Source organism: Schistocerca gregaria, chromosome 2 (assembly GCF_023897955.1).
Source record: "Schistocerca gregaria isolate iqSchGreg1 chromosome 2, iqSchGreg1.2, whole genome shotgun sequence".
Taxonomy (NCBI): domain Eukaryota; kingdom Metazoa; phylum Arthropoda; class Insecta; order Orthoptera; family Acrididae; genus Schistocerca; species Schistocerca gregaria.
In genome coordinates, this window is record NC_064921.1 from 997,337,768 (window position 1) to 997,353,035 (window position 15,268).

Sequence of the window (15,268 nt, forward strand, 5' to 3'; positions counted from 1 at the left end):
GGGAAACAGCGCGCAGTAATACATCTGTAATGGTAGCAGGGATTGTCTGCACAAAAAACCATTGTTGGCGGCGAGACCGCACTTTTGTAGCATTGAGCGTTGGAAGCGAGTAGTTGCGAGTAAGATGTGAGACGAGGCAGTCGTAGCTAGCGAGACATGAGAGGAGGTCGCTGTAAGCGAGGTATGAATTAACACTTTGAAAGAAGCGGTGTGCTCGCCAGCCACTCGCTATATGTAGCGCAATGCTAGTTTTTAAGAATTTTTGTAAAGAACTATGCCCCTTGTAATTGTTTGTCAAGATCGTTCTCAGAATATAGTTATGTAATTTTGATGGAAAATTAGGTATGTAGCGCAACGCTACTTTTTAAGAATTTTTGTAAAGAACTATACCCCTTGTAATTGTTTGTCAAGATCGTTCTCAGAATATAGTTAACTTCTACCAGATTAAATGCATTAAGAATTTTCTATCCCAAAATCATTCACGTAAATGCTTTACGGAATTTATTGTTATCTTAAAAGAAAAGTCTAAACTGAGCTTCAGCTTTTATCAAATCTAAATTAACTTCAACTTAAAGAATTCCAGTCACAAAGTGTTATGAAACTCCACCAGCAGCTTATAATTATGTTAAAGAGAAGTAAGTATATTCATTCCACAGTTTGCTGTAGCAGTCAGATGGCGATCCAGTATAAATAATTAAAGGTAAGAATCAGTCTTAATAATTTCAGGTAACGACTGAGGGCCACGGCGACAACACATTTTATGTTTCGTCGTAATAATCAGCAGGTAGTCTTGACAGAGCAGCAGTTTAAAAATTTTAAGAGACGCAGCGTTCAGTCAGCAAGCAAACGTTCATCCAATATTAGACGGGAAGGTTTCAACAGGTAGGATTTTTAAAATTAAAATACCGCTTCAACCGCAAGCGAGCTATGCGCCGGACATCCATCATGTTCGAAGTACATCGCCATTCTGTCATGCAGTGAAACATCTTGTAGTAACATCGGTAGAACATTGCGTAGGAAATCAGCAGACATTGCACCATTTAGATTGCCATCGATAAAATGGGGGCCAATTATCCTTCCTCCATAGTGCCGCACCATACATTAGCCCGCCAAGGTCGCTGATGTTCCACTAGTCGCAGCCATCGGGGATTTTCCGTTGCCCAATAGTGCATATTATGACGGTTTACGTTACCCCTGTCGGTGAATGACGCTTCGTCGCTAAATAGAAGGCGTGCAAAAGATCTGTCATCGTACCGTAATATCTCTTGTGCCCCGAACTGTACACGACGTTCGAAGTCGTCGCCATGCAATTGCTGGTGCATATAAATATGGTACGGATGCAGTCAATGTTGATGTAGCATTCTCAATACCTACGTTTTTGAGATTTCCAGTTCTGGCGCAAGTTGTCTGCTACCGATGTGCGGATTAGCCGCGACAGCAGCTACAACACCTACTTGGGCATCATCATTTGTTGCAGGTCGTGGTTGACTTTTCACATGTGGCTGAACACTTCCTATTTCCTTAAATAACGTAACTACCCGGCGAACGGTCCGGAGAGCTGGATGACGTCGTCCAGGATACATAGCACACGCCCGTTGGGCATTTTGATCACAATAGCCAGACGTCAACACGTTCCATTTTAACATGGGTAATGTATGACGAAGCAAATACCGTCAGCACTGGCGGAATGTTACGTGATACCACTTACTTATACGTTTGTGACTATTACAGCGCCGTCTATCAGAAAGCGAAAAAAGTGGTCCAACTGAAACATTCATATTTCTTTACGTACTACACGAATATGTAATAAAAATGGGGGTTCCTATTTTAATAAAACGTAGTTGATATTCGTTTGACCTATGGCAGCGCCATCTGGAGGGCCGACCATAACGACATCTGGTTTCCCCCTTCAAGCTAGACGCGTTTCGTTCTTTGTAGGTTTTTTCGTTTGACGCTTATTTCGTGAGATATTTGGCCCGGTCACTATCAATGGACCACCCTGTATATCCAATGACCTAACGCTTCTATGCGAACCGTCTGTATTAGGCACTGAGCATTACCGCCCCAGCGGAAGGTTTTCCGACAGGCCTGTGCGTACGCAGAGCATCTATACACTCGCGTGATAGAATACGGTCATGACCGCCATAAGGTGAGTGAAAGTTGCGTTTCGTCCAGCAGGGACAAGGCCATGACCGAGTTAGGATAAAAATAGTTGCTCGTAACGGAGGAATCTTTGGTGGGAAAAGGGTTTGTTCTTGTGTACATAACCTTGTTAATTATTTGTATGGATTTTATGTGTACTGTACGGTGTCTTTCGTTCGTTTCATGTACTTCCGGCTCAAAATTAGTGCCTATTTCCGCATTGCCTTGCTTAGCGAATAATTCTGAGGGACGAGCTTAAGTGTGACCTGTGGGGAGAACAATTCAGGTGTACAATCGTGGAGTACGTAATTTCTCTAGTAGAAGAAATGTTCTTTTACGTTTGCGGACACACCCAAACCCATATCCTCAGTACAGTAGTAATCGCAAGAGATCATGTAGTAAATCGTATTTATTGAATAGTTCTGGGATGGCGATTCTGTGTTACTTCGGTGCTTCACGCGGGTCATATCCGGTAAAAAGAGTAAATTCAATAGTTTAGAGTTCATACATAGTTTATCGTGAAAAGTGGGTTCCATAGTTGCAAATAAAATGTTCAGTGAGTCTAAACCAGATGCGTCCATCTTGTCATTAGGCCGGTATTACACTATCAAATTTCTTTGTCCAATACCTTTGTCAAAGAAATTTGATGGTGTAATAAGGAACTTTGTCAAATGTCGTCAAATATTTGATCAAATCTAGGGCCTTGCTGTAGATTTGATCAAAGAAGTCGCTTGTCTTCTGTTCGCTGCAGTGTGACATGTTACCACGTGGAGTGCTAGCATCGCTGCAGCGTTCTGTCATCTGTAGTGTTTTTAAAAGCATTGCCAATAAATGCAATTGGTGAGTACCGACTATAACAAAATTAAGAGAGATGTAAGAAGCTGATGAGGCGCTTTACAAGATGAGGCATCCTGAATACAAAAATAGATTAAGAATATTGGAGGCCTGACCTAAACTAACCTAACCTAACTCTCTCCTGTAGCGAGGAATCGGAGTGTTACAATGTGCCTATCTTCTCCAGATATAGCAGTTCCTAACTGAGTATTGTGCTTTTTGATATGAGGATACACTTCACTGAGCACATACTGAAATGTATGCTCATCCATTCTTAAGTAACTGATGTACGACTTGACGTCCTCCACTATAAGCTCACATAACAGGTTTTGTTGAATGCTTTTATCGTGTTGTCGTAAAACCCACAGCTTCATCCAGATATGTTTCCTTTTTTTCCCCACTTCTCTTCCGCATGTGCACACAGTGCAATTCTGGTACATGCAACTGCTACTGTTAATAACAAGTTGCTGTTGTCAGCCATATTGAACTTTGACGAAAAATATGATGACAGTGTATGCCCCCTTTCCTTTTTAGCGCCACGTTAAAGATCTTTGTCAAATATTTTGACGAATATTTTATCACATCTTTGATCAAATCTTTGACAAAGAAATTTGATAGTCTAATACCGGCCTTACCCATTCACCACTGTCCGCCATATTACCACATCCAGACAGTCTGATATTATGGACGATGTACCACCAATGATAATTAGAAAGTGTTGCCACTGAAAATCAGCATTGTGATGTGGCACAGAGGGGAAACATCTAGTGCAGCATTCTTGCCTCAGTTGGCCTATTTAATATTCGCGTTATCCATAGTCCAAGGTTATTAGTTATCAGCTGTCAGTCTTGACCAGATGTCAAGGGGTTATTTGGGCATTAAAACTAGCAAATGCACCCTGGCCACTTAAATGAGACTATAGTGTCGTCGTCAGCGAACCTCCACCGAACAGCCCCAGATTAGACAGCAACAGATTAGGTATCTGTGGTATGTCTCATAGATACGCTAGAGTCGGGGCCTCGGGTAACACAATTATAGATAATTCAATATAAACAGTACCTTCTCAATATATACATCTACATCATACTCCGAAAGTGATCTACAGGCCTGTAGGGGAGGATACTTAAGCCGCCAATAGCTAATTTCCCCTCTCCCCTTTCCCTGTTCCGCTTTCGAATGGCACGTGGGAAGAATAATCATCGATAGTCTCTCTATTAGCTCTAATTTCTCGAATTTTCTTGTAGTGGTCATTTCGCAAGATGCTAATTTCTTACAGACAACAGTATCGTGTGCAAACAGTCTTCAAGAGCTTACAACGCTTTCTACTACATCATTCATATACATTGTAAGCAGTAACGGTCCTGTCATACTTCCTTGGGGTACACAGGAAATTGCTTTTACATCTGTCGATTTTATTCCGTTAAGAGCTCACAAATAGTGTAAAAACACTTTTGGATGAGGAAAATGTTGTACAGCAGCATGATTATTTCCAATTTAGTTCAACAGAAATACATTAGTTCCTCGTAGGGTTGGAAAACTACGGTAGACTGTCGTAGTCTACCATATGTAAGAACAGGATGTGGTAGTTTTCCTAGTATCCCAAGTCAGCTAAGACCATAACCACATTATCTGTATATCAGGTGTGTTGCATAATAGCTGGGCGTTACCTCACTTCGATCGCTTTATTTGCTTATATGGTCTGTGTCGTAGTAGATTTCCCTAGAAACTGGGAGCAGTGAACCATGTAGGAACTGAGTGAGGATTTATAAAAGATCGTGTAGCCTGCAGAACATTTTTGTTCTACATAGTAATCCACCTGCCTCTTAAAATGTTCAAATGTGTGTGAATTCCTGAGGGACCAAGCTGCTTAGGTCATCGGTCGCTGGACTTACGCACTACTTAAACTAACTTACGCTAAGAACAACACACACACCCATGTCCGAGGGAGGACTCGTACCTCGGGCGGAAAGGGCCGCGCAGTCCGTGACATGACGCCTCAAACCGCGCAGCCACTCCGCTCTGCCTGCCTCTTACTGGAAAGGAAATAGCAATTGTAGCAAACTTGAAATTGTCAAAATTTAATCCAAATTTTATTCGAAAATTGTTGATTTGTAACGTGGAACAGAGGAATATTACAGCAAAATTTTTTTAAAAAAATACAGATTCATCGTATAGTGCTAGAAATAAAAGTAATTCAAAACAAAAACATACCAAATATCGCCTCAGTAAGTCATCGACCTCAAATAAAACATGTGTCTGTCATTTATAAACAACCTTCAGACTTACCAATAAAAAAAGGAAACTTGCTTTGACTATGACAAAGAACGTTCTGTGGTGTATAAAATAACAAGAATTATTTAGGTTTTTTATGTTTGAGGGTGTAAACTGTATTTGCATCCGAAATAATTGCTTGGTTTACATAAAAGGGGTAGAAATTACACGATCAACTCGTTTTTATTACTCATAAAATGCCACTTATATTTTTAAAGATATAGAATACAGAATGGACTAACATTGAGCAGAATCGACTAACACTGCACAAAAAACAAAGAGAAGTTTGCCCCTATCATTTACTTGCTCACACATTCATTTATGTATATTTTTCTACCGAAATTACCTGTCTTGAATCCTACAATTTACTACATCATTTATGTACTTTACCAAAATTGCCTAACTGTAATTTTGGTACAGCATAACTCGTAGTAGGATAGTACGTTCATTCACATACAATTGTGATAAATGGAGTTTACCGTGTCGCTTGATAACTCGACAGTTAATTATAGTTAAATGCCACAAGTTTAATGTTAGGTAAGCAGACGCAAATATATAATGTGTGGAACTCGCACAAGATAGGCTGGCATGAGGATTACCGAGCCACACACTAATAGAAGAACGGCCCACAATATACTGTATTAGCTTTTGTGGCTAGAGAAAAACATTTTTCTGCCACATCCCCCTATTCAAGCGTTCTGGGGCGGTTCATACGCTCAACCACAGTTACACGGTGGGCCATATTGAGCCAGCAGAGACAAAACTCTACCATTTAGTGAGCCAGATGTGTGATGCAGGCGAAATACGCTCACACTTCAAGAATAATGTAATAATTCTAATCCCAAAAAAACAGGTGTTGACATGGATTCATTCTGTTCTTGAGTTGAAGCAATATGGAATGACGTCTCCGTACTCGTACTGGTCATCCGAGGCTCGATGCACGGCCAGGTTGCCGCTAATGTAGCTGTCAGATGCGGCAGGCCTGTCGACTTTCCAAAACAACTTACGTATTTTCCCTGCTACACTGTAAACACACAAAAAGTTAAATTTCATTACTTGCATACCTTATAAGTGTTCCACTCTTAATACCCGACGGTTTATTTGTGAAATGGACACTAAGGCAGAATCTGCGAAATTTTATAGTACATGATGTTTAGTCGCATAATGAAAACATTCCTCTTCACAAGCACAGTCTGATGTCTACTCTGTCATCGGAATTTGTCTTTAGAAATTTCTCTGGTGCTGCAGGACAATGTGGCAGTGCGTCATCATCGGTATTCTGGGTCTTGCAGCATCTTCCAGTGCGCTCTCCGCCTGCATCACACAGGCCAACGGCAATGATTCGGTTCAACACGATGTGTGCCCTACAAGTAAGTATCGTTAACACACAGATTTTATGTAGGCAGCAGCAGCTTGATCTATGCATAGTTCAAACATCTTTTAAATACCTTGTGGTAAAATCTTCGGGAACATTGCAGTACCCGTTTGTAGCTGGTAAACCTCATTTATTGTGGGTTCGTAGCAGTGAAACGCGTCTTCAGGTTAATTTGGCTGGATTACCTTAAGGTATTACACCAAAACGACCTCCCAAAACTCTACAAGGTACATATCATGACACATCAAATGTGTTGGATGTTCAAGATCCACCAAAAATCTTAGGTAATTACGGGTCATCACTGAAGGACATACTACACTACTGGCCATTAAAATTGCTACACCACAAAGATGACGTGCTACAGATGCGAAATTTAACCGACAGGAAGAAGATGCTCTAGTATGCAAATGATTAGCTTTTCAGAGAATTCACACAACGTTGGCGCCGGTGTGACACCTACAACGTGCTGAAATGAGGAAAGTTTCCAACCGATTTCTCATACACAAACAGAAGTTGACCTGAGTTGCCTGGTGAAACGTTGTTGTGATGCCTCGTGTAAGGAGGAGGAATGCGTACAATCACGTTTCCGACTATGATAAAGGTCGGATTTAAGCCCATCGCGATTGCGGTTTATCGTATCGCGACATTTCTGCTTGTATTGGTATAGATCCAATGACTGTTAGCAGAATGTGGAATCGGTGGGTTCAGGAGGGTAATATGGAACGCCGTGCTGGATCCCAACGGCCTCGTATCACTAGCAGTCGAGATGACAGGCATCTTATCCGCATGGCTGTAACCGTTCGTGCAACCACGTCTCGATCCCTGTGTCAACAGATGGGGATATTTGCAAGACAAAAACCATCTGCACGAACAGTTCGACGACGTTTGCAGCAGCATGAACTATCAGCTCGGAGACTATGGCTGCAGTTCCCCTTGACGCTGCATCACAGACAGGAGCGCTTGTGATGGTGTACTCAACGACGAACCTGGGTGCACGAATGGCAAAACGTCATTTTTTCGGATGAATCCAGGTTCTGTGTACAGCATCATGATGGTCGCATCTGTGTTTGGCGACATCGCGTTGAACGCACTTTAGAAGTGTGTATTCGTCATCGCTATACTGGTATATTGCCCAGCGTGATGGTATTGGGTACCATTGTTTATACGTCTGGGTCACCTCTAGTTCCCATTGACGCCACTTTGAACAGTGGACGTTACATTTCAGATGTGTTACGACCCGTGGCTCTACCCTTCATTCGATCCCTGCGAAACCCTACATTTCAGCAGGATAATGCACGACCGCTTGTTGCAGGTCCTGTACGGCCCTTTCTGGACACAGAAAATGTTCGACTGCTGCCCTGGCCAGCACATTCTCCAGATCTCTCACCAACTGGCTCACCACAAAACGCAAGTCACTACTCTTGATGAACTGTGGTATCGTGTTGAAGCTGCATGGGAAGCTGTACCTGTTCACGGCATCCAAGCTCTGTGTGACTCAATGCTCAGGCGTATCAAGGCCGTTATTACGGCCAGAGGTGGTTGTTCTGGGTACTGATTTCTCAGGATCTATGCGCCCACAATGCGTGAAAAGTAATCAGACGTCAGTTCCAGTATAATATATTTGTCCAATGAATACCCGTTTATCATCTGCAATTCTTTTTGGTGTATTAATTTTAATGGCCAGTAGTGTAATTTGGACTGATTGGAACTCAACATCGGTTTAAGTTAGTATGTCCCTCAATGATGATCCGTAATTATCTAAGATTATTGACGGATGTTTCAACATAAATTGTATCTGATGTTGCTAGGATATGTGTCTCACAGAACTTTGCGAGATCGTATTGGTTTAATATCTTAATGTAATCCGGTCAAATTAACCTTAAGTTACTATTCATGACCGTGAAATCGGTTGTTCCTTGATCTCACCGCAAATGAGTATTAACAGCTACCAGCGGATACTAGAGTGATTAGATGATTTTACCACAAAGATTTTTTAAGTAATCATTGTTAAAATCCAATTCTTAAGCTTATTATCGGAAAACTGATTGAGCGCTGAAATGAAAATGATATATTACAGTCTACCAGCAACAATTTTACCACTAATAACGAACACAAAAGTATATGTCAGACTTGCTGCATGCATAAGGAACACTTCTTCTATATTACTGTATTAGTCACTGCTGAGCTGTTTTATTAATAAAAGTGGTAAAAATATGCTTAACTTTCAACGAAATTATAGTTTTGTACGATTATTAGGGCCTCAATAGCTCTATGAATCGTGCAAGCGAAGATAAAAAAATATATATTTTCCCGTTATTTGTCTGCTTTTAATCAGTCTAACATAGTGTACAAACACGTCTATTTCAAAATATCCACTTGATGGGCGTTGGCTGAGAGCTGTTGCAATGGTGAAAAGATTCAACGTTTGGACAGCAGACAGCGTTTAGTGTTACGAACTATCAAATTATTCTCTGTCTCTTTTATCTTATTTCTTTAACTTAGACTGAAATATATTCGCGTTATACAGACGATAGGTTTTGCTTCAGTGGAAGAACTATTCATGGAAACAGTCAATTCTCTGATGTACACGAACTAACCTGTATCTAGCTGCGCTACTGTGGCAGTTAATCAAATACCTGGTTTGTTATAACGCCAAACACAAGAAACCAGAACAGCTGTTAGCATGAGTGACATAAAAGTAGATATCTTAGGTGTTCCGAAACAACTCAAATCACTTAAGAAAGGCAAGTCTTCCGGTCCAGATGGCATACCAATCATGTTCCTTTCAGAGTATGCAGACACAATAACGCCTTTCTTAGCAGTCATATACAACCGCTCACTTGACGAAGGGTCTGTTCCTAAGGATTGGAAAGTAGCGCAGGTAACACCAATTATCAAGAAAGGAAATAGGGGTAATCCATTGAATTACAGACCCATATACTGGCTTCAATTTGCAGTTTGATTTTGGAGTATATACTGTACTCGCACATTATAAATCACCTTGAAGGAAATTAGTTATTGATACATAACCAACACGGATTCAGAAAATACCGTTCTTGTGCAACGCAGTTAGCTCTTTATTCCCATGAATTAATGAGTGCTGTCGACAAGAGACCTCAGACCGATTTCATATTCCTAGATTCCCAGAAGGCTTTTGATACCGTTCCTCACAAAAGACCATAAATCAAATTGCGTGCATATGGAGTATCGTTTCAGTTGCGTGACTGGATTCGTGATTTCCTCTCAGAGAGGTCACAGTTCGTAGTGATAGACGGTAAATCATCCAGTAGAACAGAAGTGATATCTGGCGTTCAGCAAGGTAGTGTCATAGGCCCTCTGCTATTCCTGTTTTACATAAATGATCTAGGTGATAATCTGAGCAGCCACGTTAGATTGTTTACAGATGACACTGTAATTCACCGTCTAGTAAAATCATCAGACGATCAATTCCAATTACAAAATGATCTAGAGAAAATTTCTGTATGATGCTAAAACTGGCAATTAGCACTAAACAAAGAAAAAAAGTGCGAGGTCATCCACATGGGTACTAAAAGAAATCTGATAAATTTTGGGTATGCGATAAATCGGAGAGCTGTCAATTCGACTAAATACCTAGGAATTACAATTAGGAGCAACTAAAATTGGTAAGACCACATAGATAATATTGTAGGGAAGGCGAAAGAAAGACTGCGCTTTGTTGGAAGAACACTTAGAAGATGCGACAAACCCACTAAAGAGACAGACTACATTACACTTGTCCGTCCTCTGCTGGAATATTGCTGCTCTGTATGGGATCCTTACCAGGTAGGATTGATGGAGGACATCGAAAAAGTGCAAAGAAGGGCAGCTCGTTTCGTGTTATCGCGCAATAGGAGTGAGAGTGTCACTGAAATGATACACGATTTTGGGTGGCAGTCACTGAAACAAATGCGGTTTTCTTTGCGGCGAGATCTATTACGAAATTTCAATCACCAACTTTTTCTCCCGAATGCGAAAATATTTTATTGACATCCATCTACGTAGGGAGAAATGATCATCATAATAAAATAAGAGAAATCAGAGCTCGAAAGGAAAGATTTAGGTGTTCCTTTTTCTCACGTGCCATTCGAGAATGGAATGGTACAGAAGTAGTATGAAAATGGTTCGATGAACCCTCAGCCAGGCACTTAAGTGTGAATTGCAGAGTAACCATGTAGATGTAGGTCTATATGAAAAAGCGACACATCGGCCTAAAAGTTCTCGTGCAAGGTAGGTGGTTCGTAGTAAAACTACAGTATAGGAACAGTAGCCTGGAGTAGACCAAAGAAACTATTTCCATGTCTAGAGTTTAAAAAGAAAAAAAAAGTATCTGTGATACTAGTTGTGCATCGACTTACAAAGAACAGAAACTGGAGACAAATATGGATGTAATGAAACTCAAAAATAAGAGTACTGACACTAAGTAATCGGTTTGTGTTTAACAAAAAATTAAAAGAAGCGTTGTGGATTTTCTTCAGTATTAATTTAGTTCGTTAAACGGTTTCTAGTTAATAAGACCTCATCGTCAGACTATACAATCGTCGTCCAAGACGATAGAGTTATGGTTAATAGCACTGAAAACCATATTACTCATGTAGAGGGAGGTGCAAACATAGAGTAAAAGTCATCATTGACAGTGAAATAGTAAAGTAATTGAAGATGTTGTTAAGTGGACACACTACAAAAAAATTTATTTTTCTTCCAATTTGTCTATTTCATCCGACTTTAAAAACATGTGTATCACGTAAAGATGTAGCATTATCCAATCTTTGACGTCCAGACCATCGTGGTTTTCAAGGCACAAATTTTCAAAACGCTTTTAACCAACTTGTGATACAAGAACTCAGTTTCCACATTCCATATTCTTTAGGTACATTAAAAAGACATTATTCAACGATTCCATGCAATCATTTTATGAGAAACGGTCTTAATTTACTTCAATTATTCTTTTCTCAAGTTTTAAACTTAATTACTGGTACACAAATGTGATGATAATGTAGACAAACTACATTATCTATATCATTAAGTCGTAGAAATACTCAAATACCTCGGAGTACTTCATTTCATTTCACTGAGCTGGTTTAATGTTTAGGATAAAAAAGTTGGCATTGAGGTTGGAAAATAATATTTACCCTGAAGTGACAAAAGTCATTGAAAAGAGATAGGCACGTATACAGATGACGGTAGTGTCACGCAAACAAGGGATAAAACGGCAGTGCAGTGGCGGAGCTCAACAAGCCGGGCAAGGGAAGCTCACCAAAGGAGCGTCAAGAGTCAAAGGCTTGTCGCTTGTACTCAGGTGATTCATGTGGAAAAGTCTCCGACTCGATTATGGCCGCACGGCGAGAATTAACAGACCTTCATCGTGGGATGGTATTAAGAGCTAGACGCATGGGACATTCCGTTCCAGAAATCGTTGCGGAATCAAATATTCCGAGATCCTCACCGTCAAGAGAGTGCCGAGAATTCCAAATTTCAGGCATTATCTCTCATTACGGATAAGCAACACTGCGTGAAGTAACCGCAGAAATCAATGTGGGACGTACGACGAATGTATCAGTTAGGACAGAGCGGCGAAATCTGACGTTAATGGGCTATGGCAGCAGACGTCTGACGTGTGTGCCTTTGCTAACAGCACTACACCGCCTGCAGCAGCTCTACATCTACATCTACATCCATACTCCGCAAGCCACCTGACGGTGTGTGGCGCAGGGTACCTTGAGCACCTCTATCGGTTCTCCCATCTATTCCAGTCTCAAATTGTTCGTGGAAACAAGGACTGTCGGTATGCCTCTGTGTGGAGTCTAATCTCTCTGATTTTATCCTCATGGTCTCTTCGCGAGATATACGCAGGAGGGAGCAATATACTGCCTGACTCCTAGGTGAAGGTATGTTCTCGAAACTTTAACAAAAGCCCGTACCGAGCTACTGAGCGTCTCTCCTGCAGTCTTCCACTGGAGTTTATCTATCATCTCCGTAACGCTTTCGCGATTACTCAATGATCGTGTAACGAAGCGCGCTTCTCTTCGTAGGTTCTTCTCTATTTCTTCTATCAACCCTATCTGGTACGGATCCCACATTGCTGAGCAGTATTCAAGCAGTGGGCGAACAAGCGTACTGTAACCTACTTCCTTTGTTTTCGGACTGCATTTCCTTAGGATTCTTCCAATGAATCTCAGTCTGGCATCTGCTTTACCAACGATCAACTTTATATGATCATCCCATTTTAAATCACTCCTAATGTGCACTCCCAGATAATTTATGGAATTAACTGCTTCCAGTTGCTGACCTGCTATATTGTAGCTAAAAGATAAGGGAACTATCTTTCTATGTATTCGCAGCACATTACACTTGTATACATTGAGATTCAATTGCCATTCCCTGCAGCATGCGTCAATTCGCTGCAGATCCTCCTGCATTTCAGTACAATTTTCCATTGTTACGACCTCTCGATAGACCACAGCATCATCCGCCAAAAGCCTCAGTGAACTTCCGATGTCATCCACAAGGTCATTTATGTATATTGTGAATACACGGTCCTACCACACACCCCTGCGGTACACCAGAAATCACTCTTACTTCGGAAGACTTCTCTCCATTGAGAATGACATGCTGCGTTCTGTTATCTAGAAACTCCTCAATCCAATCACTCAATTGGTCTGATAGTCCATATGCCCTTACTTTGTTCATTGAACGACTGTGGGCAACTGTATCAAACGCCTTGCGGAAGTCAAGAAACACGGCATCTACCTGGGAACCCATGTCTGTGGCCCTCTGAGTCTTGTGGACGAATAGCGCGAGCTGGGTTTCACACGATCGTCTTTTTCGAAACCCATGCTGATTCCTACAAAGTAGATTTATAGTTTCCAAAAAAGTCATTGTACTCGAACGTAATACCTGTTTCAAGATTCAACAACTGTTCGACATTAGAGATATAGGTCTATAGTTCTGCGCATCTGTTCGACGTCCCTTCTTGAAATCGCTTCGCTCGTCTAGAGACCTACGGTACACCGCTGCAAGAAGGGGCGCAAGTGCCGTTGGCGTACTCTGTATAAAATCAAACTGTTATCCCATCAGGTCCTGCGGCCTTTCCTCTTTTGAGCGATTTTAATTGCTTCTCTGTCCCTCTGTCGTCTATTTCGATATCTACAATTTTGTCATCTGTGCGACAATCTAGAGAAGGAACTACAGTGCAGTCTTCCTCTGTGAAACAGTTTTGGAAAAAGACATTTAGTATTTCGGCCTTTAGTCTATCATCCTCTGTTTCAGTACCATTTTGGTCACAGAGTGTCTGGACATTTAGTTTTGATCCACCTACCGCTTGGACATAAGACCAAAATTTCTTAGGATTTTCTGCCAAGTCAGTACATAGAACTTTACTTTCGAATTCACTGAATGCCTCTCGTATGGCCCTCCTCACATTACATTTCGTTTCGCGTAATTTTTGTTTGTCTGGGTTCGTTGACCACATCGGTTAGATACTAGACTACTGGAAAATCGTGGCCTGGCAATATCAATCCCGATTTCTGTTGGTAAGATCTGATGGTTGATTTCTAGTGTGGCGCAGACCCAACGAAGCTATGACCCAAGTTGTCAACAAGGCACTCTGCACTCTGGTGGTGCCTCCATAGTGGTACAGGCTGTGTTTACATGGAAAGGGTCACTGACTGGAAATGGTTATGTTCGGCTATTTGGAGACCATTTGTATCCATTCATGAGAATTTTTATGGACGACAACGCGATTGGATTGAAGAACATTCTGGACAGTTCGACCAAATGATTTGGCACCCAGATGAGGCACAGTAGAGAAGTCATCTCGTGCACAAAATCCTGCTCTGGGCGACACTCTCGCAATTATGGACGGCTATAGACACGACGTGGATCAATATTTCTGCAGGGGCTTCCAATTACTTGTTGAGTCCACTTCACGTCGAGATGCTACACTAAGCCGGGTGTAATGACGTCCGACATCATATTAGAAGGTATCCATACTCTGAAGAAATTTCTTAAGAATTGTGAACCACTGAGGTGAAAAATCACTCAAATTGTGTGAAATCACGTGCACTCACAAAATTCAATAAACAGTAACTCACAAAATTACTAAAATAATTCAAAAGAAACTAAATAATTTTCCTTTTTTTTACCACTGCTTGTAGAAATTATCGCAATAAACAAAGTCATTTATTTATAATCAATAAATAAAATAACATTAGGTACCACTAGAGTACATTAAAGACTTCATTGTGTGAACAGTATCCCCACTTTAAGCTGCAGGAAGGCCATTACCAATATGAAGAACTACGGCCTCATAACTGTGACAAGAAGAGGCAATGAATAGTCTTCACGCCGCAAGATTATAATTAATTCCATCTTCCATCACGCATTTTGCATTAGTGCATGAAACAGGACTGGATTGCATTCTGAAAATAACTGACCAGTTGCTAGGACGACTCGCGCCCTGAGTATCCTGTACACCCCCCTCATCTCGTGGTCGTGCGGTAGCGTTCTCGCTTCCCACGCCCGGGTTCCCGGGTTCGATTCCCGGCTGGGTCAGGGGTTTTCTCTGCCTCGTGATGGCTGGGTGTTGTGTGATGTTCTTAGGTTGATTAGGTTTAAGTAGTTCTAAGT

General features: G+C 41.2%; 1 protein-coding gene across 1 annotated transcript in view; it reads left to right on the top strand.

Annotated features, from left to right (window-relative positions):
• The window catches only part of LOC126335499 (uncharacterized), a 116,852-nt gene that overhangs the window by 10,007 nt on the left and 91,577 nt on the right, over positions 1–15,268 (top strand). The window contains exon 2 of the mRNA XM_049998837.1: positions 6,496–6,617. Coding sequence (XP_049854794.1) covers positions 6,496–6,617 — 122 coding nt within the window. The remainder of the gene's footprint in view (positions 1–6,495; positions 6,618–15,268) is intronic.